This window comes from Mytilus californianus, unplaced genomic scaffold, assembly GCF_021869535.1.
Source record: "Mytilus californianus isolate M0D057914Y unplaced genomic scaffold, xbMytCali1.0.p SCAF_10, whole genome shotgun sequence".
Classification (NCBI taxonomy): domain Eukaryota; kingdom Metazoa; phylum Mollusca; class Bivalvia; order Mytilida; family Mytilidae; genus Mytilus; species Mytilus californianus.
Genome location: NW_026262582.1, coordinates 25,788,365 through 25,815,724, shown reverse-complemented (window position 1 = coordinate 25,815,724; position 27,360 = coordinate 25,788,365). Strand labels below are relative to the sequence as shown.

The window sequence follows — 27,360 nt, the reverse complement described above, 5'->3', positions numbered from 1 at the left end:
TAGAACAAACGAAGAACTGGAGTATATTTTTTGCCTATCCGTCTTTAGGTCTGTCAATCTGTCTATTGCATGGTCAGACCGCAATTCATATAATTTACGTTATCAAATACTTCCTATCTGACTGCAACTGAATTAAGTGGTAGATCCTTATTGATTTTATTTTTAGGTCATTACGTCCTAGGTGAAGGTCATAATAACTTAAAATAGACCGACATATATATAAGAAGGAGTTGTCGGATTATATCATCTAGACCCTGAAGAAAGTTGAAACTAAACTAAAATATATTATGACATATAATGAGTGAGAGATCCCTATCTATTTTAAGATCACTTTGTTCGAAGTCAAGGTCGAAGTTGCTTTCAAGAGATTGAATTAAGTGCAGAAAACGTGTTTCTGGTCAATGGTTTCCAGAACTATTAATGAAACTGCAAGGACATATGTACACATCGGTGTTATGAGTCTAGACCCTTTTCAACTGATTCTTAACTTTACAGTGTGTTCTATCGTGTACTTTATCTGTTACTTCTCTGTACCTGATTAAGGGGAAGGTTGCATGCGAGCTCAAAAGTTTTTAAATAGTTACCTCGCTACATTAATGAACGTGCATGTCCTAATACAGGATCTTCTGCCTTTAATTCAGGGGTTGTCGTCCTAAATATTTTTAGTTAATTGTTTGAAGAATGCACATTGATCTCAAAATAGTTATTGAAAACAAAGAAACAATGTCTTTATTACGCAAATACACGACTGGTATAAACACCATATAAACTTTACTGTGCGTATTGCTGTGGTTTTTTTTTTATTCCACATTGACTAGAGGTATAGGAGAGGGTTAAGATCTCACAAAAATGTTTAACTCCGCCGCATTTATAGCCTGTCCAAAGTCAGGAACCTCTTGCCTTTGTTAGGCTTGTGTGTTTTTGGTTCATTTATATGTTTCGGAGTTTAGCGTGGCGTCCATTACGCTGGACTTGTATACTATTATTGTTTAGGGGCCAGCTGAAGCCCGCCTCCAGGTGCGGGAAGTTCTCGCTGCGTTGAAGACTCATTGGTAGCCTTGGGCTGTTTTCTGCTCTTTGGTCGGATTGTTGTCTCTTTGACACATTCCCCGTTTCTATTCTTAATTCTATCATTGTGTATTTGCATTTACATACATACATAGGCAAAATTGCACCAGTCCTGTACATATTAACATGCACGTCAAGGTTCATCATGTGAACGGGGCTTAATTAGCTACAATGTATACATGTGTACTTGAACACAGTTTGTAGATTGATTGATTGATTGATTGATTGATTGATTGATTGATTGATTGATTGATTGATTGATTGATTGATTGATTGATTGATTGATTGATTGATTGATTGATTGATTGATTGATTGATTGATTGATTGATTGATTGATTGATTGATTGATTGATTGATTGATAAATATTTCATGCATGTTCAGGACGAAACCATGGAACATGGATTTGTAATGTTACATGTTTCGACACAGTATATTCTTCGAGGACAGCATATTTGAACTGGTGCACGATTGAAAAATAAAATATGTGTATAGGAACCATTTGTCTTGTATAAGAACATGTTTTTTTTAATAAATTATTGATTGATTCTACTTTTCTTGAAAAAAAATGTAATTGATTTCAGAAGGGAAGTGTAAAAAATAGTTTGTTTCCATTGAAAATTGTGGGTAAAATATCTGGCCCGAGAACACAGTTATTTCGTAGTGCATTTCTTTTAGACAATATATTAAGATTGATAAATCAAACCTGCTCTATCTCAAAAAGATTTTTACCGTGTAGTGTACTACTCTTGGGACAAATAATATCAAAATTATAGAAAAGTCTACATCTCTAACTCAAAATATGGACAATTCTATGCTAAGATAATAAATTTGAACTGGTACATACAATGTAGTTAAAAGACAGAGCATTTGTACAGCGGCAAATATTTCATGCATTGTCAGGACGAAACCATGGAACATGGATTTGTAATGTTACATGTTTCGAAAACAGTATAGACAGTTGAACAGATTTATAGTTCGATGACTATAAAGCTTAAAACTATACGGAAAATTTAAATCTTCATCCGGTTCAAGCCAAATGTCGATCTTTTGTTTTTGTAGCCTGATCCTAACGCCAAACAAAACTTAAATCCAATGTATACGTCTTCGCCAACTAAGATAAAGTCAGTTGTAAATGGACACTTGTATACAATTGGACAACCAGCAGATAATCAGTTTTATATTGTACATGTGTGGGGTAAGTATGACAATCAGCTGTAAATTGACACTTGTATACAATTGGACATGGAGATAATTAGTTGTATATCGTACATGTGTGGGGTAAGTATGAAAGTCAGCTGTAAATTGACACTTGTATACAATTGGACAACCAGCAGATAATCAGTTATATACCGTACATGTGTGGGGTAAGTATGAAAGTCAGTTGTAAATGGACACTTGTATACAATTGGACAACCAGCATATAATCAGTTTTAGTATTGTACATGTGTGGGATAAGTCAGATAACTGCATGTATGATCAATATTGCCATGAATGCACATGCAAGAAAAACATGCCGTTTGATGAGGTCTGGGTGGGGTTTACAAAAAAGAGAAAAATGGACAAAAATAGCAGAATAAAACTCAAAAAAATAATGAATAAAGAATAATTGGGTGCTAAAATATATAGAGTAAAGAATAATGGACAAAAAAAATATAGAACAGAGAAAATGGTATAAAAAATAAAAAACAAGAAAAATGAAGGATTCCCATCCAGACCCTCATTTAGTTTTCAGTGAACATGGAAGGTATTGAAGTAAAATGTAGGAGTTCAGATTAAATACTAGATTGTTTATCAGTGATTCTTTATAAATGAGCTGAACGTTTTTAGTTAGAACAAAAAGGTTGGTAATATTTTATGAAATAAATTATTTTCGTAAATGAATTTGTATGTTAGTCTTTTTTTTTTCTTACATCGCGAAGAGCAATTTTAGCGAATTGTTATCTACCAAGATGCCAAATGGGGAATAATTCTGCCTTGTTTTCGTCAAATTGTTTTTCTAAATATTCTTGGACATTTACTGTATACATCATGTTTTACGTATCTATTGTGCAGGGACACCATATGATATGGGAAAAGCTCATGGACAGCTCTTGGATAAAAGAGCAAATGCCATGATAAACAGTGTATGGAAGTATCTAGAAGAACAAGTCGTAAGTATAATACCATACGAACAAATATAAACTTACACGAAAATTGATACGAAAAGTCTCACAATTGTAAAAAGGCAAATAAACACAAATAGTATAACAGCCCCTATGACTACTGACGGAACTAATCTTTCATTTATTTAAAGGACCCATTTTGCTGTTATACCACACAGGAACTTATCAATGAAGACCCCTAAGTGCAAGGCCCATGAAATGAACAGTCTTAACTTATACTTCTCTAATCAATTAGGCCTCGGTGGCCGAGTGGTATAATTAGTTCATCTACTGTACCACTAGCCTGTCAACAACAAGAATGGGCGTTCGAACCCCGCACGTGGCAGGTGCATTCGACTCCAATTTTAATTAACTAGGATTGTTAGTTTTCTTGCCGAAGGTCGTTGGTTCTCTCCGGACACTCCAGCCTCCTCCACCAATAAAAACTGACCGCCATGATATAGTATAGCCAATAGTACTGAAAGTAGCGTTGAATGGTTTTCCTGTTTGAATGGTTTTACACTAGTCATTTTTGGGGCCCTTTATAGCTTGCTGTTCGGTGTGAGCCAAGGCTCCGTGTTGAAGGCCGTACTTTGACTTATAATGGTTTACTTTTACAAATTGTGACTTGGATGGAGCGTTGTTTCATTTGCACTCATACCACATCTTCTTATATCTATTAAATAGAAACAATATATCAATCAATCAATCCAATCAATTCAAAATGCACCAAAACGATATGATTGGTTAGCAAGGTCCTAACCAGTTCGCATTTAACCGATCTCGATGGCATAATTTATTTTCATTTTCAAAACTGATATAAATAATAAACAGATGTGACGCGATTGCCAATGAGACAACTATCCAACTGAGACCAATTGACATAGATAGATGTTAGCGCTTATCGCACCGCTGGTAAATTATGACGTTGTGATTGGTTTAACGCCGTCATGTGGTGAACCCCAATGGATCCGTATGGGGTTAGTAAATTTCATATGGGGTTCATGACGCCAAGTCTACTGTTAATGATGATGTCATCTTTTGATATCGTTGTATTTCATTGTTTATTTTTTCTACAAAACGCAGCAGGCAAAGTCTGGCGTGAAATAAATTCGTAATACGGTTCACTAATGACCCCCTACGGACCAAAGAGGCTGAGTAAAATCCATAGGAGATTCTGCCTTCGGCCTTTCCCCCCCCCCCCCCTCCACCCCCGGATCCGTACGGGGTCAGTAGCGAACCATATAACTTATAATATACTAGTAGTTTACTGTAGGGAGTTCTACAATCAGCAAAGCCTGTACACCACAAAAAGCCATAACAGACCTCACCCCACTTCCCCCTCCCCAATGGATCCGTAATCCATAGGAGATTCGGCCTTCGGCCTTCCCCCTCCCCCCCCCCCCCCCCCCCTTGGATCCGTACGGGGTCAGTAGCGAACCATATAACTTATAATATACTAGTTATATATATATATATTTGCAAATGCCAATAAATTTGCATACCAAATATCATTGACTTAACATTAGCAGTTCATCTTAAACTGATCTAATCACAAACTAATACATGTAAACTAAGCAAAAGTTTCAAAGTAAATAGACCATGACTGAGGGGGCGGGGTCAAATATCTCCATGGAAATGAGATGTGCTAATGCTTATACAACTGAACTCCAATTAACATTGGCCTACCACTAATGGTTCCCCTTGAACTGACCTAATCACAAACTAATACATGTTAACTTAGCAAAATTTTCAAAGTCTATAGACCATGACTAAGGGGGCGGAGCCAAATAATCTCCATGGAAATGAGATATGCCAATGCTTATACAACTGCATACCAAATATCATTGACCTACCACTAGTAGTTCCCCATAAAATTTGACCTAATCACAAACTAATACATGTCAAACTATGAAAAGTTTCAAAGTCAATAGACCTTGACTGAGGGGGCGGGGCCAAATAATCTCTATGGTAATGAGATGTGCCAATGCTAATACAACTGCATACCAAATATCATTGACCTACCACTAGTGGTTCACCATGTACTAGAGCTAATCACAAACTAATGCATTGTTGACGCCGCCGACGCCGGAAACAGCATACCTATGTCTCGCTTTTTGACTCCGTCAAGGCGAGACAACTAGTAGTTTACTGTAGGAACTTCTACAATCAGCAAAGCCTGTACATCACAGCAAGCCATAACAGGTCATACCAAATATAAAACTATTCAAACGAGAAAACCAACGGCCTAATCTATGTTCAAAACAATAAAACATAAACAAATATTCATGATATACAGCAGCAACCAATGATATTAGCTCCAGACGTTGGACAGGCACATACAGAATGTGGCGGTGTTAAACATGTTTCCAGGCTCCTAACCTTACCCCAAACCTGGAATAGTGTTTATTTACGAATAATGAAAGTACCCATAATCCTTGAGATTCTGATACAGCGATGTAATTGGCAAATATTTGAAAAATCTGTTTTTTTCATTACATCTTTCCAATATTTAAAAAGAAATGGTGATGGTTTTATAAGGGCTAGATAGTATAGTACTGAAAATAAAACAATTAAAAAAATGGATTTTACGAACCCACTACTTAAAGGGTCAAAAACGGAAAACAGACGCAAAGAGAAAACGTCATCTACTTATTAACCATCCCAGGAAATTTTCATAGACATGTGATTTTTAGGCATAACTTACTAAATAGTCTTGTCACTCTGGTGAAGTTTGTTAGTTCTCTTTTTCCTCTCAGATTGGTGCCATCAATAGTACTGTACATATTTTTAAACCTTGGTTTTTAAAAGACGTTGCAGATTTTGGGTATGTTTTAATACGTTCAAATCTATCCTGTTAACGCTCTAGACATCAAATAACGATAGCAACATGAGTACATGCACCAAATGTATCTCCATGAATACCATTACCATTACAACGAACGCTATATGATGATAATGATGATGGATGGCTGCACAACGTCCTGCGGCAAATTAATATGCATATTCAGGATAGGAACAAGTTAATGTGATATGAATATTAACCCTGCTTTGTACTAGACCAAAACCGGAAGGTTAGGAACCAAATATACCAAACGTTCGTGAGCAAAATCGGAATACCATAAACAGAACAGTCAAACTGTGTTAGGATTAACTTGGTCTCAAAGAGATATATGATCGCTAACCTTGAGTAGAATTAAAAAAAAAATAAAAAAGCAGAAATATTATCATTTAAAGTATGCAAGTACCAAAAGGAATCTAGATTAGTTCATGTGTACACCGAATCGTTATTTGAATGTACAATGACCAGGTCGGGGTTCGAACCCACGACATCCCGCACTCGAGGCGACAGAACGCTAGAGACCAAATGTTTGACCAGCTAAATATATTAAACCTTTGATGATATCAAATCCGAAAAAAGAATCCAACGGCCAACACATTCGAATTATGGCGACCTTAATTTTATGAATTGCATAATTAATGCACTGGAATGTTAAAGTAAAAATTATCTCTTCAGCCCTTAGGAGAAATGTATCTTCGGGAACTATCTGTTCATCGGCAATACTACTGAAAAAACAGTTGCGGATCCAGAAATTTTCATAAGGGGGGACCCACTGAATGCCATAAGACGGGCCCGCTTAGTCATGCTGCAGTGATTCCCTATATAATCAACCAAATTGTTCCTACAAAAGGGGGCGGGCACCCTGCCCCCCCCCCCCCTAAATCCGCCTCTGCCTCTGCAAAATGGGAGTACATTAAGAGGCGGGATATATATATTAAAGGAAGAATGTAAATTCATAAGTCGAAGAGAATCTGGCAAAATCATGACATGAAACGAAAAACGACGAAAGACAAAAAACAGTATTCAAAATACTACATAACAAACTAAAGACTGAGCATAACGAATCGGATGTGATCTCGATGTTCCGGAAAGGTAAGCAGATCCTGCTCCAAATGTAGTAAGATGAACGTCAACTATAGATTTTCATATCCACAAAAGTTGATTCTGGAATAACCAAAAGTTCGTTAGCAAAATTGGAATACCATAAACAGAACAGTCAAACTGTGTTAGGATCAACTTGGTCTCAGAGAGATATATGATCGCTTACCTTGAGTAGAATTCAAAAAAAAAAAAAAAGCAGAAATATTATCATTTAAATTATATAAGTACCAAAAGGAGTCTAGATTAGTACGTGTGTACACCGAATCGTTATTTAAATGTACAATGTACCAAGAAAGCAGCCGCCGTCGTGGTTTGGTGGTGTTACATCTTACAAAGTCTATCCAACTTTTTTTTTGCAAAGAATTCCGCTTAATCCGTGCTAAGGCCGTCTTAAACTTGCAGTGAGGTGAGTTTTTTGGGTTTTCTTTTGCTCCGTGTTGAAGGCCTCACTGTGACTTTGAGATGAAGAACAGCACTAAAGCGTTGTTCATTTGCGCTTTGAGTGTTTGTTTGGGGTTTTTTTTTTTGCTGTGCATGTACTAATTTCGTGTCATGGATGTATACCCCATATCCTTCTTTTTTTTCTATTTTAGTGCACAGAACACGTAATTCTGATTATCATATTGCATTATATAGGTATTAGTAGATTTTTAATAAGCGCACACATGTTACAACTCGCCACTGTTGAGCTGCTAATCAAATATTAAGGCACAGATTCGGAGAAAATATGACAAAAATATTCAGTGGACGATATGACGGACAGAAACGAACGGACGTACAAGATGATTGTAATATAGCCTTCACTTCTAAAGTGGAAGTATAATTATTTTATTATGATATAGTGAGGAGAATTTAAAACCAGTTGATTTCTTTTCTTTCGTTTCTAATATTCATAATGAGCCCCACTACTTGTTAGTGCCTCTGTTTTCACATCTATATACTTATCTACTAGTAAATAGATTACATTTCTTTTAGTCTTGGCGCAGCTTTAGATCTTGAAATAGAAATTACTCGTCCATTCACCCGTCAAGCATTCTTCGAGGAAGCCCAAGGTCTTGCTGATGGATCAGGAGCAGACTTTAAGGTAAACTAGACTCGCTCAATTATTCTGGAATCAGGAAAAAACAAACATTGTAGGGTTTCACTTAAACCATGTAAGTATATGTATCTTTTGTTAGGACTAGGGATATGTTCATATAACTACTTGACTGTATGACCTATCCAAACATGCACTGAAAACATGACCAGACAAGACACCTTCGTCATCGAAATGCAGCTTTAAAACTATCTCTCTCCACTTAAACATGCATGTTTGATTTTATATGATTTATTTACAATATATATTTCCTTATACACCGGAATGTTGCATGTACAAATGTATGATACACAAATAATATTTATGACAGTGTACAAAATGATGGATACCATCAATGTTTGTTTAAATACAATCACGCATCTCGCGTATATACAAAAAACAAAAAATCAACAAAACATTTACAAATAAGCACTTATTGTCTTTGTCTTTCGGTAATTAAAATCTCAATGTCTTGAGTGCGTAACGTCGTTTTTCTCCAGCAGTCCATGATTTGGATTTAATACGGAAGTGACGTAAATCAGCGGAATGATCTGAGTGAAGCATGGGTTTGTATCCAATCGGATCGCACATATCCTGAAAAATAAAATTAAAATACGATTAAAATTTATTTCTTTACATGCATTTTATTTCAGTAGGCGAATAATTCTTTCACAGTTACACAGTATACAGTATTACAGTAATATGAATAATTATTCAAAGTCTTGAAATATTTGCCACAGACTTGAAGCAAAAAAAAAAAAAACACACCTCGAAACTTGACTTTCATTCACAATGTGTATGGTAAACGAAATGCCAACTATTATGTTATAGACAATGCCTAGCTAGCTTTTTTTATATTTTGGCTCAACAAGTTGTGTATTCTATATTAAGCAAAAGCAACATTTCCTAAGCGGAACAAATATATTGACCATTGATCGTTGCATTTTTCAACTGTATAGAACATTAATAGAAAGCTGAGTAGTTGTAACTCATTATTATGAGAATCCGTTATAAAATGCAGCTCCTGTTTAAGTTCAACTCAGATGTATCGATCAAATTGAAAGTTCATAATCTGATTAACCGATCGCGTCGGATTCAGAGTATTGTACGCTTACAGGGTGAAAAGTTTTCCTGTAAACTAATACCTTGTCAACTTGCTCGTTCAAAACGACGCAAGGTGTAAAAGGGGGGGGGGGGGGGGGGGTTCATATTCATAATTTCTGTCCTGATATGCGTGTAATAGTTGTCATTGCGTTCACCAAACTACCAAGCTACCCATCTTGATAAAAAAACAATACATGTAACTAGTTATCGCAGCTAGAAGAAAATACAATATTTTTTATAATGTGGTGCATCTTAAAAAAAAACAGTCGAACATATACATGATGAACTTATAAGTAACACAATTTATATCTTACCTTTTGATGTTCATAAAATGCCTTATAGCCGCCATGCAGAATGTAGACTTCTGGGTAATTAAGTGCAGGATAATGTTCTTTGTTCTGTTCACGATCTTTCTGTCTCAGAAATCGACACCTGAAGAAAGTTGTGATTCTCTAATTAACATTTTTCATTTGGATTTGTTTTTTGTTGTTTTTTTTTTTTTTTGGTTTCATATATTATGTAATTTTTTAAACGCGTAAAAGGTTATATTTGTTGCCTTATCTCTAACCTTGCAGTTACTAGTTTGATGTACAAATTGTCTTAAGTTGCATGAGATAAGAAGTAAGGGCAAGACTAAGTGAAGAGTATACTTATTTTTGTAAAAATTAATTTTAAATAGATATAAACAAAAAAAGTACTTACAATTTTGGTGCTCTTTCCGATGAAAATTCACAATGGAAAACGAGAATCTTTCTTTTTCCTCCGACCTTTGGTGGACTCTGTGATGTTAATAATTCTAATATGCTTTCGTGTGTATACCGATTCTCGGCTCCCTTCAAATAGAATTGAATGTTTATGATGTAACAAATACATTTGTATGGTGCTTTGGTTCTTTTTATCTTTAACGTTGAATGTTTGCGAAAATTTTTTATCCTACATAAGATAAATAGACTTAAAAATGTTTGTAAATCGGCAAAAAAAGGATATTTCTTATCGTCACCGACTGAATTCAAGAGCAAATATGATCCAGTTCGACATTTAGCCTTAGAGACGGTTACCTAGGAACCCCTTGGTTATATTTAATATTTCTACATTGTATAATTATTACCTAGGTGTATCTATGATTTAGCTTTCCTAAGTCACCTAAAAGAAAGACTATTGGAACCTGTACATTTATATACACTTTTGTACACTAGACAAGAACCAAAGGAGTACCCACATTGTACATGTAGTAAACCCGTTTCTTTTCGATATATACAAATGTGTATGGAATATTTGCCACTGGACATTAAAGACAATAATGATTCAATTATGTTTGGTTCTAATGACTAATTATTAAACGCTTTTGTACCGTCGGCAGAAATTTGATATAATTAAACTAAATATTTTCTAAGTTAACTGTTTATAGAAGTTTCTAGATTGAAGAGCGCATCATCTTAAGACTTAAACGTCACATTACAGTACAAACCTTTATATGACCACCAGCAAATTCATATGGGTATCTGCAATCTATGACTTTATAACTGTCAATCGTATGATCAAGATGACCGTTGAGTAATTCCAACATCTGTAAAAATCCAATAAATATAAAATTTCGCCTTTTTTCTACAACGATTCTGAAGTTATCGCACGAGAGCGACAACAAGAGCAATTTTTTAAACAGTAACGTAAAGTTAAAATAGCAAAATTTGCACTTATTTAAAAAAAATAAGGAGATGTGGTATGATTGCCAATGAGACAACTATCCACCAAAGTTCAAATGAAGTGGATGTAAGCAATTATAGGCAACCGTACGGCCTTCAACAATGAGAAATAATGTCCTTTCTAACAGAAATGTTTGACATGTATATAATTATCTGAATTATCTGTAAATGAGACGGCAACCCGACAACAAACTACCAAAAGATATCTAGAATACTAAAATTAAAAAAACAAAACAAAACAATAAGGACACAAGACACTTTTCAGAACTGTATTATTCCTCAAATAGAACTTCTGACAATTATTTTTTGAAAAATTATTATCATTCATTCATAATTCTATTGGTTTATGTAAGTGGTTAGTAAACGGTAATAGTTTCTATCCAACGGAACAAAACAATAAAGAAATATGCTTTCTCACGTGTTATCAAACGTCACAATCTTTTACCATCATTTTCATAACAGTGGCCACTACAACTATACTGGTACATTTCTTCGTCATTTAAAAAAAAAGTTCCATAATAGGATTTTTCCAAACTATTTGCATTTCTACTTTCAATAACATTATCTGCATTAGCTGTTCGAGTTGACATGATCTCTGAAATAACTATTTCGGGATTCCCCTTGAAACCGATACCGAGGCTCATTTTAGTTAAAGCTGCTTAAAATGTGTACATACAGTAACGGGTGATAGTCGATAATCATTGACAAAGGTTCTTACGGGTAAGGAAATAGAAAGTTACTAAATCAAGCAAACTGTATCCATCTGTGGACTGGTTTTGCGTTTAACTTTTATATTCTAAACTTTTTGAAATTACCAAGGTTACAAAAATTGTCATAACAATAAGGAAATGGACCCTAACGCGTCTATGTCCAAGATGAAAGGCTCTTAACTTACCGTAACTGGAGAAATACTTTTCAAATCTGGATGCTGTCCCCTGACCATCGGAAGACAAAACGTACTAGAGCCGTCAGCTATAAGATCCTGACTCTCGCTTAGGCGGGAAACAGCTGACTGGACATGATTCTCGCTCAAATGAGAAACAATGGACTGCACGCTCACCACTGGACTCCTGCCAAGTTCCTCTGTCTCTCCAAGTCGACAAATAGCTGATTCTATAATTCGCATTGGACTATTTGTGTTTACTGCTTGGTCCTGAAAAATTTTAAATCTTTTCGTTTTCATTATGTGTATAAATATGTATTTTGTGAGTCTGAAGTGTGGGGGTAGGAGAAGATAATATATTCAAAAAGCGTGAAATTACAAGATTTTAATTGAGCTTGACTGCAAGTGAAAACTCTTGTTTTCTTTCAGCCATTCGTATTGCGAAAGATGTAAGGATAAACGGACTGTTATTGAACGTCCAGTGACAAATATCATATGCATATCAAGACGAAAGAAAACATGTTGATTTGATATGAATAAGATTTCTGTTTCATAGAAGACAGACACGTTGAGCAAAATTTGTATAATGTGTTACCTCACAGAGTAAGACTCCACCAGACGATCAGACGAAAAATTCACGAAATCAAAGGATAATATAATTGTTTATATTACCTATAGTGTAAATATAACCAACAATTTGTAAAATTAAAAATTGAACCTTATGGAATTAAAAGAAACATCAGATAAAACGTTATACTAACCCCAAAAGAAAACCACCGCTTAAAGTTTGTGTCATCACAACGTTGCATTTTAGCTGATGGTCCAACATCCTCTTCAAGGAGGCGCTTTGATGAGAAAAGCGAGTTCCTGGTGTTTGTTCTTTTTGGTTTTCGGATCTGTAAAAACAAAGGATAGACTCAAAGGAATAACACAAAATTAATTGAATGACCGCTGTCAGACTTTCGTAAAATGTAGTGAATGTAATTTTTTTACAGAGTCAATTTCTTAGACATCTTAGGTTGCTGTCATTTTGATAATGAATTGCATAGATGGGTCTTAAAATTTAAGTGGAAACGTACAAAAGTATCTATTCCTATATACAGCAATAAATATATTGATTTTAACCATGCAATATACATACTAGTAATAGATATGTATACCTTATACATAAATCATGTAAATAGGACAGTAAATAAACCAAGTCATCTCATATGTTTAAGGATGTTCGCTCCTCTTGTTTTTGATTTTTTGTCAGATATTTGGAATCCTCTGGTTTTATCCATGTTTTTCCATTAAGAAATTTTGTCCACTAACCCCTACTTTTCGTTTCATAATTTTATTACATATAGTTTAAAAAGCCATATTTGAAAATCTTATAAAATCCTTGTTATTTTTTCAATGTTTTTGAAAGAAAAAAAGGTTCCAATGTTAAATGTAAGAAAAATCTAGAGAGAATCATTTTCCGCCAAATTTTCAAAGCCTTATATCTCGAAAACAAGCACACGGACCCTTGATTTTTTTCTGCTTTTATAGTTCCTTTATTTATATACTATCAATTTATGACAGTCTTTCAAAAAGCTTGTTATTTTGAAACTGAGTAGCGAACATCCTTAAACACGTATTTATAGAAATCTATAACAGAATAAACATAAAACATCAATTCTTGAAATATTACACACAGATTGTACTTGAAATATTACACACAGATTGTACTTGAAATATTACACACAGATTGTACTTGAAACAATGTACATAAAATTTTACCTGAAAACATATATCTGGAGTGAGAGATTCCGAAGGGTTGTCCGAACAGATTGCTGAAAATCTTGGCAATGGAAGGTCTTCTGGTAACTGAAAAAAGTCGTAAATAGAAACACGGGCATACATGTATTACAGAAAGCGTAATATTGACCAATGGTCGTGTGATTTATAACAACATTAACGGTACCAATTTTTCTGCACCAGATGCGCATTTCGACATTAAATGTCTCTTCAGGGATGATCAGAGCCAAAATATTTGAAAATCCAAAGCTTATAAAAAATATGAAGAGCTTATAAACCAAACATGACAAAAAGTATAACCAAAGTCGGGGAAGGAATCAGAGCTTTGCGTGAGGGAGATATATTCCTTAATTTAAAATAATTTCCGAAATTTTGTAACGGCAAATTTTAATTACACAAAATCTGTATTTTCATGCCAGTACCGAAGTAATTCTTCGTCTACTAATGTCTAGTTGCAAAAACAATGAAATTAATATTTGTAAATGTTGGAGATTTCATAGTCTACCAAAACATAATTTATTTTTTGGTCTGTAGTCCGATTTAAAAAAAAATCTTTATTTCCCCCCGTTTACTGATACTAGCTCACATGTTGCAGTTGGAGCAACCATGTTTTATAGTGAAATACGACTTAGTACTTTAACTTTTCGTGGATAATTACGGAGTTTGATTGTAAATTTATGAAAAATCCTGCACCTCCTTTTAAAATAGACTAACCTTTTTAAACTCCATACCAATACCGGAATCATCGTCTTCATCTGTGGTTTGAAACAAATTTTTCTTCATCTCTGGTGTGATGATACTTAGAACTTCATCAATCCCATCTTTTGTTGGAGTGCAGGTACTAGATAAACCCATGCTGTTTGTCAATCTGAAACATGAACATATTTAAATTGTAAAACCTTAACAAACAAACAAAACAAACGGCTCATAAATATGTTTAACATCGTCACATTTTTAATGTGCCTGTCCCAATTTAGGATCATACGTGTAATTCAGTGACTGTCGCTGGCTCATGTCTGTTTTTTTTTTCGTTAATTGTTTAGTTATAGATCAGGCCGTTGTTTTTCTCCTTTGAAATGTTTCAATCTTAGAGTTGCTTTAATCCATAGCATTTAGAATCGGGTTTTTAGTTGTCTCATTTGAAATCATACCACATCTTTTTTATTTTTAATTTAAATTATATTAAGCAACGTATACTTTTTTCTGGACAAAGAAACACAATTTAACAATCTCAAATAACCTGCATAACTTTACTTTACAACTATTGAAATGTTCAATTACTAGTACTTAATATATATATAAATAAGAAGATGTGGTATGATTGCCAACGAGACAACTCTCCACAAGAGACCAAATGACACATAAATTAATAAACTGTTATGACAGCTAGTAATGCAAAAGTTCAAATTAAGTTTTAAGATTTTGTTATACTATATTTGTTGAATGATCAAGATTTAAACGTGCATTCTCATCGTGGATTCTACATAATTTTGTGTCAAAGTGAGTCAGGGGAGGCAATCCTCTCTCGTCTGTATAAACGGTACACTTCATAAATTGACCCTTGACAATATACTAGTAATTATAAACAGAAGCTCTAGGGTGCTCCTATTAGTTCGATATGTGCTTATATCAGGAAAAGTATGACTTTCGGTTGGACCTTTGTAAAAAATAAACAAAAGGAGACGAATTTGCCGTGCTTATATCTCTATTTGGGTAATTTGCATAGTTTACTCTTGTTTATTTGACAGCTCAGTATTAGCAATACATTATACAAAGATAACTAAAGGTTCCATTCCTAAAATGATACATGCGATAAGTTGCAGCGGATCATGTTTGCAACGATTGAATGGGGCAATGATTTTTTTTTTAATTTTTACAGACAGAAAAGTCATCTTTCCATATATAGGTTAAAAGATAAAAAGTGAGAAACAGGCTCCCCCTTTCTCTTCCGTTCCGCTGACTAACTGCATTTCAATGTAATCTTAATGCACTGATTTAGAAAGCAGTTCTGAAATAGTTTATATATGATGTACTTACAAACTAAGTCCAGACATATTTGATACCAACACTCTTCTTTATCCTCTGTAGATTTTTTTCTGGTAGATTGTTTACAGTTAAAATAAATATCCTTTCTTTGAAATATGTAACAGAATGCCAAGAATTATATACAAAATATTTTATAATCCATGTTTTTATATAATACTTATTCCATTGTCAGAAAGTCAAGATTTCTCAACGCTCACAGGCAATGATTACTTTTCATTAAGATCTGCTCCAATTAACTCGAAAATAGAGTTCACCTTGCCTCATTTTGGCACCTGTTCATAACAAGCTGGTCGATTAACTGGAATAATTACTAATAATTGATTAATATATATATAAATTGGCGTTAATACACTGCAATGAGAATGTAATGAACTACATTAATTAACAGGGTAATTAATTTTTTGTAAATAGTTACTTCCGTTGTCAATATTTTTTTCCAGTGTTTTTTATTATAATGTTATTGTATTTTTAAACTTCTTTTTCATAATAAATTTTATTCGTTATTTGTTTATTATGTTGTTTTTATATGGTGGAGGGATCATCCGGGAGTTGTGAATGTAAATAAAGACAAATAGGCTTTATTTAGACTCGACATTGTTTACAAATCAAAAACGTAAACATGTTGGGCTTTTAACCAGCACACCAGACATAACAATACAAGCAAGTATGCAATAAGTTAAATGTGTTTGAGCTTTTGATTTTGCCATTTGATAAAGGACTTTCCGTTTTGAATTTTCCTTGTAGTTCGGTATTTTTGTTATTTTACTTTTTTTTTAATAAAAATATAAATAAGAAGATGTGGTATGAGTGCCAATGAGACAACTCTCCATCCAAGTCACAATGTATAAAAAGTTAAAAATTATAGGTCAAAGTACTGCCTTCAACACGGAGCCTTGGCTTACACCGAACAGCAAGCTATAAAGGGCCCCGAAATGACTAGTGTAAAACAATTCAAACAGGAAAACCAACGGTCTAATCTATATAAAAAACGAGAAACGAGAAACATCTATGAACCAGGCTCCTGACTTAGGAAAAATACATATGAAGCAATATGATAATTCAGCATGATAATAGAAAGCAGATTTTAAAAGCATGAAAAGCTAGGAATTAAAGCAAAAGAAAAAATAAATAAAAATGGAAACTAAAATTGATTACTAGAAAGCTGGTAAAACGCATAACACAAACGATTCAAGATAGATATGATCTAAATTGGTCAAGTTTAACAACAAATAGTTTAATAATATGTAAAACACAATCAGTTGTGTATAGTATAAACACTATATTAATGGGTTTCAGACAAATACCACCTAATGGTTTTCTATGTTGTTGTTTCTTATCGTGATATTTATTGGTCGCTAGAATCGGTCGCTGGAATTGGTCCCAAGCTTGAGTCAGGTTCACTAGTTAAACATGATGCAAGGAAGATAAGCTTGTGATAAGCTTGTGATGATAATCTACTTTCCTAAACACAGCATCACTAGAAAAAACCCTATCTAATTAAAAACAAATAAACTACCACGACTTATTGAATTGTGCCTGAGTTAACTTACATGTTTCAACATGGCTTTTTTATTTCAGAAAATTCTACGAATTCATATGATAGGTGAACTTACGTAAGTGTAAGAATATTCATTTAGTAAACTTCCTAAATTACACAAGGACCCTTGTGCATTTAGAACTAAGGACAAAAAATATCAAGCATAGAGAATAATACGATAAAAAAGAGTTTATAAATATAATGGGGTGCTAAATCATATAGAATGGAGAATAGTGGAAAAAAAACAGAGAAAAATGGCATAAACATTAAAGAATAAAGAGATGAAGACTCCTTCCCGGACCCTCATACATGTATACGCATTCGATAAATGTTCAACTACACTTATTTTGGTTTCTTTCTGACTCAGTGATCGTAAAGCCGATTAAGAACTTCTTATCAAATATTGTGACAAAGCTAATAATATTTAACAATGTCTGGAGTGTTAAAAATTCTTAGGCATTTGTTGAATAACCTAAGCGTTTTTTGTAGGTCAATTTTCTCCGTTGACTGACCTGATCAATTTCAGAAATCATGGCTTTCGGAAATTCAAAACACCCCCACAATGTTATAATAAAATTTGTAAAGAAGATTTGACATTTGAAGATTGTTTCCAAATACGTTCACAAAAATATGTTATGGATTTTTGTAATTTTTGACACTAATCCACAATTTGCCTATCGAAATAGGTCGAAATCTGATTCCTAACTTTTCTATGTTTTGTTGTTGTTTTTTCATCATGTACATGTAGTTGTTGTCTCACTGATAAATAGTCCAAATCTACTTTCATTCACTTTTTTTCGGAAAAATAGCCTGATACATGTATTACAATATGTATTCATTCCGTCCTGAACAATTGTATCATGTACCAAATTTTACTTTCTTATTCGTTGCTAAACGATATTTACAAAAGAAAATACTTCACCTATGTATAACATTGTAGTACTATTAACAGTGTACATTTATTTGCATTGTGTTATATAATTTCATATCTTAGCAAAGGGGACTGCTCAATGTTTGGAGCGTGGGGTAAAAGTGTTCCAGTAGAAGGTTCCCTGTTACAACTAAGAGCATTAGATTGGAGCGTTGATGGTAAGCAAAAATAAATCTTAATGTTAGTTTAATAAGCGTCAGTCATATATAATGTTAAAAATCTCAAAGGTTTTTACAAAGTACATGGTCCCTTTCGGACGATCAGTCCGATGTCTCGTGTAGGTTGGGTTCAACACTCTTTGCACATTAAAAAAAAACAACTTTGCAACACCTCTCTATTTACAAGGCGAATCGTCTATATACAACATACCTTCTTTATTTTTGAGTGCATCCAAATTTCCCGCCCTTAAATCCGGTGGACCCTTCTTGCCATACCTACTTTTTGTTTAAAATATAGAAATGTTTTCTCGTCCTAACTATGAATGAAATATTTGCCACTGGATGTTAAGCAAGCAACAAACAATCAACCATCGATCGATCCAACAGTTTTACCTTTCGTTATTAGAGGTTCTAGGATTTACTGAAACGGAGATACTCTATTTGTATCCTTGTCCTCAAAATCCAACTATATTTAGTAGCTGATGAATAAAAAGTAAGAAGACATCAATTGGAATAAGAAATCAAAATACAAGGAATAAAAAATCTAAATACTAGGAATAAAACATCCAAATAATAGGAGGGACAAAAATATGATTAACTTAAGTTTAACACAACACACGAAAACTATAGATTGTGTAACACTAACCAAACAAAAATCGAAGGTGAATTCAGGTGGTCCGAAAGGATAAACAGATCCTGCCTCGCTAGCCGGGATACCCATTGTGTTACTTAAATTAACATGCATGCGATGATAAGAAGTAATTGGTGATAAGGTACAATAGCTTATTCGTAGACTTCACTTCTTGAAACATAAGACATCGCCAACTATATGTCATTGAACTATCGATGTAATGGATTTATAAATATTTACACCCTTTATAAACGAATGTTACACCAAACATTTATGCTGGACGAATGATTTTAGGTGGGATTCTTGTTGCTTAATCGTTAGTTTTAGTGTTTTGTTCGGAAGCGTATCAGCGCCACAAGAGTTTTATTAATATCTTTTCGCTATTTCGCTATCATTAAAGCGTTATTTCGTGAACATTCAAGTTATTTCGCGAACATTCAAGTTATTTCGTAAACGTTGAGTAATTTCGTAGATGATGATTGTAATGTTTTGTGGTCTTTTCGCCCCTTATCTTACTATGGCTTTTTCTGTTTTTTTTTTTTTTTTAATACGACTTGTTATTTGTATTTAACCCTGGTATCATCTTTCAGATTGTTAGATGCCCGGTGTCTTTTTCCGCATTGTTTAGACCGGACTATTGACCATATTGTCCGACTGTTTTAGCATGAAGGACAAAAAGAAAAAGTTCGACTTTGAATGTCCCTTTGGTATCTTTCGCCTTTCTCTAACTGATATAGAATTATCTTTTGTTTATGCTTTATGGGACGACTGTTTGATTTTCTTGGTGGTTGGCAGGAGGGTTTTTAAAATGAATTGTACGAACTAAAGAAGAAATATATTGCTCAATACAGGATGAGCGTGAATATTCTGCCCCACAAAATGCAGTTGTGTACAAAAGTTTTAAAAGAATTAAGCCAGCCTATAGCAACAGATGGATATGAATACTCCGCCTCAAAAAAAAAATCCTAGGTTTTTTTGCGTTTTCGATTATCGTATTTGGAAAATCAAAAACCTAAAACAAAAAGTATTGATGCGAAAACTCGAGAAACTGAACCGTTTAAAAAAAAATCGAAAGTGGAGAGCATGCATGTAAAGTTTATATTTTCTTGTAGTAATATTAATTTAAACTGTCATGATGTTTCTTTTTTTCATCTTTAAGGTCCATTTAAAGATTTTCCTCAAGTAACCGTGTACCACCCAATTGAAGGTAACGGACATGCGTTTGCCAATTTCGGATGGACAGGTTGGATAGGATCCATTACAGGTAAAAGATGCTTCCGAAACCTTATAAAATAAAAATAAAACTTTATAAATTTCGTGCGTCCGATTTACCTTAATCAATTAGGAACAATCCAACATAAACATTTGAAAGCCATGGATGTAAAAATGCGTAGAAATGCGTAGAAATGTGTAGAAATGCGTAGAAATGTGTAGAAATGCGTAGAAATGCGTAGAAATGTGTAGAAATATGTAGAAATGTGTAGAAATGTTAGGAGCTATATGACCGAAAGGGACCCAAAAAATAGCAAAATGTACCTAAGGTCAACAGAAGGGAGTTTGAACCTTAGGGTCTTTATAATTCTTAATTTATCAACGGGAAATTTTTGAATAGTTGTTATTAATTATGTGAGTACCGAATCACTGACTACTGGGATCACGATACCTCTCTGGGAGCAAGAGTCCCCAGGTAGAGGCATCCACCCCGTACTAGTTAATGAAAATAACACTTTAAAAACTATGCCTATCAAGTAGGAATCAAATCCCAAATTGTGCACGACAAACAGGATGACGAGGTCAGTTCTTTTTACAAAGGTTTATACAGACAATCTGTTGATATCAAATTGTACTGATAGATCTTTGGAGATAAACAAATGATATATCAATTATAGCTAATTTTACGACAAATGATAAATTATACATGTAACACTATATAGACAAAGGTGACAATTTAATAGGGCGATGCATGTGTGATCAATTTTTTTTTATTATAAAGACATTAGTAATTTTTGTTCAAAGAAAATTTTGTTTTGAACTATAAGCAGACCATGTAGATATAAGTTTGCATACGTTTAAAGAATTCTAAACAAAAATTACACAGAAACTTGGTAGTAGATTTTAACTGGATAGAATAAAATCTTATCATACTTAAAACTTGTTCTAACACTTTTACATGTAACGACGTTCGTGGTAAGCACTCGCGCATTTATGGCATTTATTTTTAAAATTGCTATATTCTAGGAATGAGCTCCAGAAATATGGCAATATCAGAAATTGGTGTAACCTTTCCCGATGACACATTTGGAAAGGAATCGAGATTTGGAGTTCCTTTTACGGCAAGTTTCAATGACTATGATATGGTCAAAATGAACAAACATACTGTCACACAGCGGTGAGACATGCAATGCATTCGAGTTTCAAAAGGGGTTTGAGTGAGCATAAATGTAGGAGCAAGAATATTGTATGTGTCTATCAAACACATACACTTTGACGGGTGAAAAAAGATATGTCTTAATAACAATAATAATAGTTGTTCACCATACAAACTATTCTATAACGTAAATTGGATTAAAATGTCGACAGGTCGAATGGCCAATCAGATACATGTATGTTTTTCGACAACGCAGTTTGATGATAGCTTCGCGAAGCAATTAGTTTCATTTGATATCCATGCCATCTTAAAATTATTACTTACGACTATCGTTTCTTATTGGTTGCCTTGTGATGTGGCTAAGGTTCTTTTGGCTAGGAGGAGATATAGAAATGGGAACATATCCTGGACAGGAGAAGATATGAAATACATTTTATAAGGAATAACATTACAGTATATGTTATTATTGCTTCATGTTGACGTAATCTATAATACTGCGAAAGGTTAAACTTGTTACAGTTTTAGCTTCGTTTATTTTTTAGTATTTATTACGTGATATTCTGCAATTTGACAACACGATAGACGATTCCATCAATAGAATCGCAAATTCTCCAAGAACTTGCGATTTAATCCTTGGAGTCGGCGACGGAAAGGTAAGTAATAATTATATTGTGATACCATACACCAAAAGCTGTCTTGCACAAGTTTCTCGCATTGCTACATAATTATCCAAACTGATTGATTTCAAGATTATATTTTTCCTCAAGGCCAATAGAAATAAGAAGATGTGGAATGAGTGCCAATGAGACAACTCTCCATCCAAGTCACAATGTGTAAAAAGGTTAACAATTATAGGTCAAAGTACGGCCTGCAACACGGAGCCTTGGCTCACACTGAACAGCAAGTATATTTCCTGCCCCTTATAATTAACACATTGTATGCACCTTTTTTTTATCACAACCGTTAAAGTCCAGACATTGTTTTCATAAATATATAAAGTCTTTGTAAAATTATCTTGAAAACTAAACTACTTGACCTACCTACCCTGTTGTTTTGGGGTTGTTGTTTTTTTGTTTTTTTTTCAAGAAGGCAGGTAACACAGTATATATGTGTTGGCCTAAGTGATACCAAAGAACTTATGTCCGATTAAATCTCGTTACAAATTTTTTAACGCAGATGGGAGAATTTCTAGGCATCCAATACTCAGCGTCAGTAGCAAATTTCATGGATGACGTAAATATGAAACCAACGGCGTCCTGGCATCCACACATAAAAGACGTTGTATACTGGGGTAGGTCAATAACAAATAAAATTAAGAACGTTTAATTAGGAAAACATAAAAAGTCAGTACAATATTGTAAAGTATTTCTGTCATATTGTACCGGGTATGCAGTGAATGATTCTAAACAGGCAATCAAACCCAAGGTAATGTCTTGTTGGTTCAATGCTATGTTTGAAGCGACTTTACAAAAGCACCACATGCACACATTTATGCTTAGGCGATTTGGGAATTGTCATAATGCATATGAATCTGACTATTATTAAAGACAGGGAGTGAATAAAAGTCAACGTTCATATTGCCAATACATAAAACGGACAAAAGCAACAAATAACACATGGTCAAGATATCTTGATTTGGTACAGTCACAAAATATGGTAAGGTTAGTTTTACCTGAACACATCCCTGTTACTTTGCCTATTTAGACCATAATTTGTCAAATAAAAGTAAGGAACACATAAAAACTTGAAAAGTCCAGCTATGAACGGTAAGATCACTAACTTGAACAAGGAAATAAAAGACGGTATTTAAGGTAGATTGGGGAGGGGGGAGGTCTAAATCAAAATCAATAGAATTTAATAATTTGCCAAAATGTAGTTTATATCATGCTTTGTTCGAAAATATCATAAAAAGTATGGGCCATGGGGCTTTTTCAAGCTACAGATTGTGCAAAATTGACAGATTTGTATAGTTTATGCATGGAATACCCAATTTGTGTGATAAAAAGATAACTAAACAATAAAATTTTAAGATATAATACAAGAAGATTGCTCTTTTAATGTGCTTTCAAAAAATAAAAATAGAAATTGGGGTCACAGGGTTCGTTTTCTTGCTACAAAACCAAAAAGGTAAATCCATAACACATCACTGTAACTGTCACATTATCTGAGTTGCTTCTCCTTACATTGTATGTGGCAAAATTAAAAAAAATTGAATTAAACCAAACAATTCTGTATTTGTAAAAAAAACAGTCGTAAAATAAGATAAAACACTTAATGTTTTCATTAAGATGAAAAGTCTTACAAATGAATTGCATTCTTCTCTCGAAATTTGCATATTTCATTAAGGATATGGACCAATTGTTTCTGCTATTTTACAATCCAAAATAGCCGAAGACACCTCAACTATCTTAATTTTTAAAAGCAGGATCAAACTGTGCTTGCTACTGCATGAATCTAACAAAGGTAGTAATTCCTGATGGTTTAATACTAGTAGATAGTAAAATAAACAAAACAAACACTAAAAAATCATTAAGAGTTCATCTGGATGCTTTTTGAACTCTTTATATTTTTTATCTGCTTGACTTCAACAAATTTATAGTTATTCCTATTTTAGATTTAAACTTTAATAAAGCAACTACCAATAATCGTCTCGGATACCTTTGTCAGAATCTTATGTCAACTGCATTTGTTCTCTACATTATAATAATTGATAAAGGCTAGATTTAATTGATTTTGTATTTTGAATTGATCATGACACAAAATAATGAATAAATTAGTTTAATATGTAAAAACCCAATTTACTATTCTATCCATCTTTTATAAGAAATGATTCATATAGGCTGAGCCTTTATTCAATCCCTTTATTTAAATATATTTGATTCAAACAATTCAATCATTAAATTTTGTATTCCTTCATTCCTGTTTTTGGTATGTGTTCATCGTTATGTTTCAAGCTTCCTTTATTACAGGCATGGACTGGTTGTGTCCAGCTTTTAGTCAGACACTATCAAGACAACTAACCAAACATTACGGTAACATCACCGTGGAAAACGTTATCCGTGACGTCACGTCTATCACCCAGACGGGAAACTTACATATTGCCATTTACGATTTAACAAATAGTATTGCGTATCTTGCCAACGCCAAGTCTACCAATCAGTCAGGACCTCTTTATGCATATGAAAGGTAAACTAATGTTATGGTATGTTTTGTGCGCACAACGCGCATGTTTCCGGAATAACCTACATTCGGTACGATGATTCTGATTGGACAGTTATAAATAATACTCAAAAATCGAATGAAACGGACAAGGCAATGGCAAATAAAAAAAGAAGACTACGAAAAGACAAAAAAGTTAAAAAAAACACTCCCCCCCCCCCTTTAAAAAAACTCGGGTGATTTTCATTTGCTCCGGAAGTGTAAGCTGGTCCTTCTCCTCTAGTGGCGTTTAGCACATTTAAACATTTAAACAAACTGGAAATTTACATGAGCAATAATGTTAATTGAGACCATGCCGATGTTGCAACTACTAGGTGGATAGTACCCAATGGGGCTGATAGGTTACATGTATCACCAGCTGTACCCCGCAGTGCAGACATAATGGTAGTAAAACACGTGTTTAGATTTCCGTTCGCATTACACGTGTTTCCCGATAACCGCCATCAGTTTCACTGGAGACCAACTGTTAAAAAATTAAGCGTTTCGATAATATAAAAGATGCTCTAAACAGAACACCCCAAAGCGTCTAAGATCGTCTGTGAACGACTGAAAATCATTCCAAGTTGTAACGCAATAACGTAAATTTTTAACCTGAAAATATATCACGAAATCATATTAATACCGAAGCAGTGGTTAAGTGTTTATTTTCTTACAGTTTTTGTACTTATTTTCAAGTAATGAAAATGAATGTTAGAGACGTAACGCATTGTGCATGAAAGGCAGAACCGGAACTTTGATTAAATTCAGGCGCTTGGAAGGTTAAGTAGTTTTTGCTGCACTATAGCTGAACACTTTCCGTTCCTGACGACAAGTAGGAAGCTGGTGTGAAGTAAAATCATGAATGAATTCCACACATTTACCTGAAATCTTGTGATCATTCTTTAGAGTATGAACCATGTGATCAAAACAATTCCGCCTAATCTACTTGAAAATGCTACATATCCTAAATGGTCCTAAATATTATGATGTTTTTATTTCAATATTGTTTCTTCTTTTTTTTTGTAGATCATTCGTCAGACTGAATATGACAGAATTATTCAACGTCATACCACCAGAAGAAAACGCTACATTGTGAAGTAATTGTCTGGGAAATACGTGTTCACATTCATTTTCTGGCTTTCGGGTAGTTTGTTTATTAAAATTATTATGCAGTCCATCCAAATTATCTGCCCAATTCATACGTTGTATTATGTTGAGTTATTTAGCATGTGTCCTTGTAGCTGTCTAAACGTGTTTAATGCTTCTGTATTTCAAAATGAAGTTGTTGGGCTATTCTTCCATTTCAGTATAATTTATAATTTGACCCCGCAGCGGTGTTCTTCAATACACTGTGACATATGCATGCAGCGTGATCGACATCTGACAAAGATTTTCGCTCAAGCCGGTGCTAGCCTAGGGGAAGTCTTTAGATTGCAGTTTTTGTATTCGAAAGTTTACAGCGTCATGGCTATAAAAATCAATTGTATTCATTAAAAAATGGCTACAAAAAAAAAGATGTGGTATGATTGCAAATGACCTTTAAGGAACTAAGAGACTAAAGCACGAGAATATAAACAACTATAGGGCACTGTACGACCTCCAATACTGTAAATCAACTAATTTTCGCGAGCAATTTATTTTCGCGACTTTCGCGAGTAGAAAAAATAACTCGAATATAAATCGTGGCAAATATGTAAAACTTGGATCTTTTCTTATTCAAATACATCAAGAAAATTTGAAAATCGCCAACTTTAATCGCCGCGGAGTGGGCTAGAAAGAGCGAAACGCGAAATAAAGTATCCGCGAAAATAAGTTGGTTTACAGTAATGGACAAAACCCATACTGTATAAGGTCCAGGCATGATCAAATGTGAAACAATTCTATAGAGAAAATCAACGTCCTGATTTATAGTTTGAAAAGATATCAACTTGCATACAAACGTAGAGGACTTCATGGGAGAAAAATTAATATACGTTTTACGGATGTTTCTTCCGGACATGCAACAAATCATATTTTTCTTACGATACCTGAAAAAATGAAATATTTAATAGATATGTTAGGCGGTGTTGTCCGTAGAAGTGAAAAGTGAAAAGTACATGTTCCAGCCCCGGTCGGGGAGGAAGAAAAGAATCAGATCTACTGTAGGTTGATTTTCTATGCACTTTATATTTGAAATGGACGTTTTATAAGTTAAACAGATGCCCATGAGCAGATGTATAACGAACGTTCAAAGACAAAATATTTGGTGATGACTACACATTTTTATATTGATGTAATACAGGAGTTCAATAAGTGTTTTACTTCCGGAGCACCGTGGATCAATCCCGCCAATTGGTGGGAATCGTGTTGCTCAGGCTTTAGTTTTTTAAGTTGAATTTTTGAACTTGTTTGTCTTTTCGACGTTTTTCGTTTTATGCCATGGTGTTGTCAGTTCTCATCGACTTACGAGCTTTGAATGTCCTCTTGGCATCTTTTGCCTCTTTTTTTTATATCAACTCTAAGTATAAAATCAAGCAGATGTGGTATGAGTACCAATGAAACAACTATTCATCAGTCGAAATTCCGTGGATGTGTAAGTAACCGTACGGCCCTCAGCTTTAGGTCATTATAAAATGCAGAAATAGAACTACTTTCTTTTGCATTTAAAGAATTCGAGAATGGGATAGGTTGGAGTAATAACAGAAAAGTATTACACATATATCAGATAAGAGAAATTGGCACTGAAGATTTTACTAGAGAGGAAATTCAATTCAAACTAAAACACTTTAATAAATTCTTCGAAACCAAGGA

The 27,360-nt window shown here is 34.0% G+C and overlaps 2 protein-coding genes across 2 annotated transcripts; one reads left to right on the top strand and one right to left on the bottom strand.

The window, feature by feature from the left end:
• The first annotated feature begins 1,460 nt into the window (after positions 1–1,460).
• On the top strand, positions 1,461–25,745 carry LOC127718711 (protein dcd1B-like). The gene is made up of 13 exons (XM_052224767.1): positions 1,461–1,475; positions 2,130–2,265; positions 3,123–3,220; positions 5,971–6,038; positions 8,130–8,238; positions 17,326–17,360; positions 18,279–18,373; positions 20,164–20,268; positions 21,243–21,337; positions 21,915–22,025; positions 22,549–22,663; positions 24,342–24,558; positions 25,597–25,745. The coding sequence occupies exons 1-13, from the start codon at positions 1,461–1,463 to the stop codon at positions 25,664–25,666; spliced, it is 1,269 nt and encodes a 422-aa protein (XP_052080727.1). The 3' UTR covers positions 25,667–25,745.
• LOC127719055 (M-phase inducer phosphatase-like) lies at positions 8,540–12,175 on the bottom strand. Its single transcript, XM_052225109.1, has 5 exons — positions 11,932–12,175; positions 10,802–10,900; positions 10,036–10,166; positions 9,648–9,765; positions 8,540–8,823 (listed from the first exon to the last, which is right to left on the bottom strand). Exons 1-5 carry the CDS (start codon positions 12,160–12,162, stop codon positions 8,686–8,688), a joined length of 717 nt encoding a protein of 238 aa, XP_052081069.1. The 5' UTR covers positions 12,163–12,175; the 3' UTR covers positions 8,540–8,685.
• Positions 25,746–27,360: the final 1,615 nt, after the last annotated feature.

Bases quoted from the DNA above. Each gene is read 5' to 3' on its own strand.
- LOC127718711 (XM_052224767.1), top strand. The intron at 20,269-21,242 runs GTAAAAGATGCT...GCTATATTCTAG, and splicing joins TTGGATAGGATCCATTACAG to GAATGAGCTCCAGAAATATG. The intron at 24,559-25,596 runs GTAAACTAATGT...TTTTTTTTGTAG, and splicing joins CCTCTTTATGCATATGAAAG to ATCATTCGTCAGACTGAATA.
- LOC127719055 (XM_052225109.1), bottom strand. From the start codon at position 12,162: ATGCGAATTATAGAATCAGCTATTTGTCGACTTGGAGAGACAGAGGAA. The intron at 10,901-11,931 runs GTAAGTTAAGAG...GGATTTTTACAG, and splicing joins AAAGTATTTCTCCAGTTACG to ATGTTGGAATTACTCAACGG. The intron at 8,824-9,647 runs GTAAGATATAAA...TTTATTTTTCAG, and splicing joins CATTTTATGAACATCAAAAG to GATATGTGCGATCCGATTGG.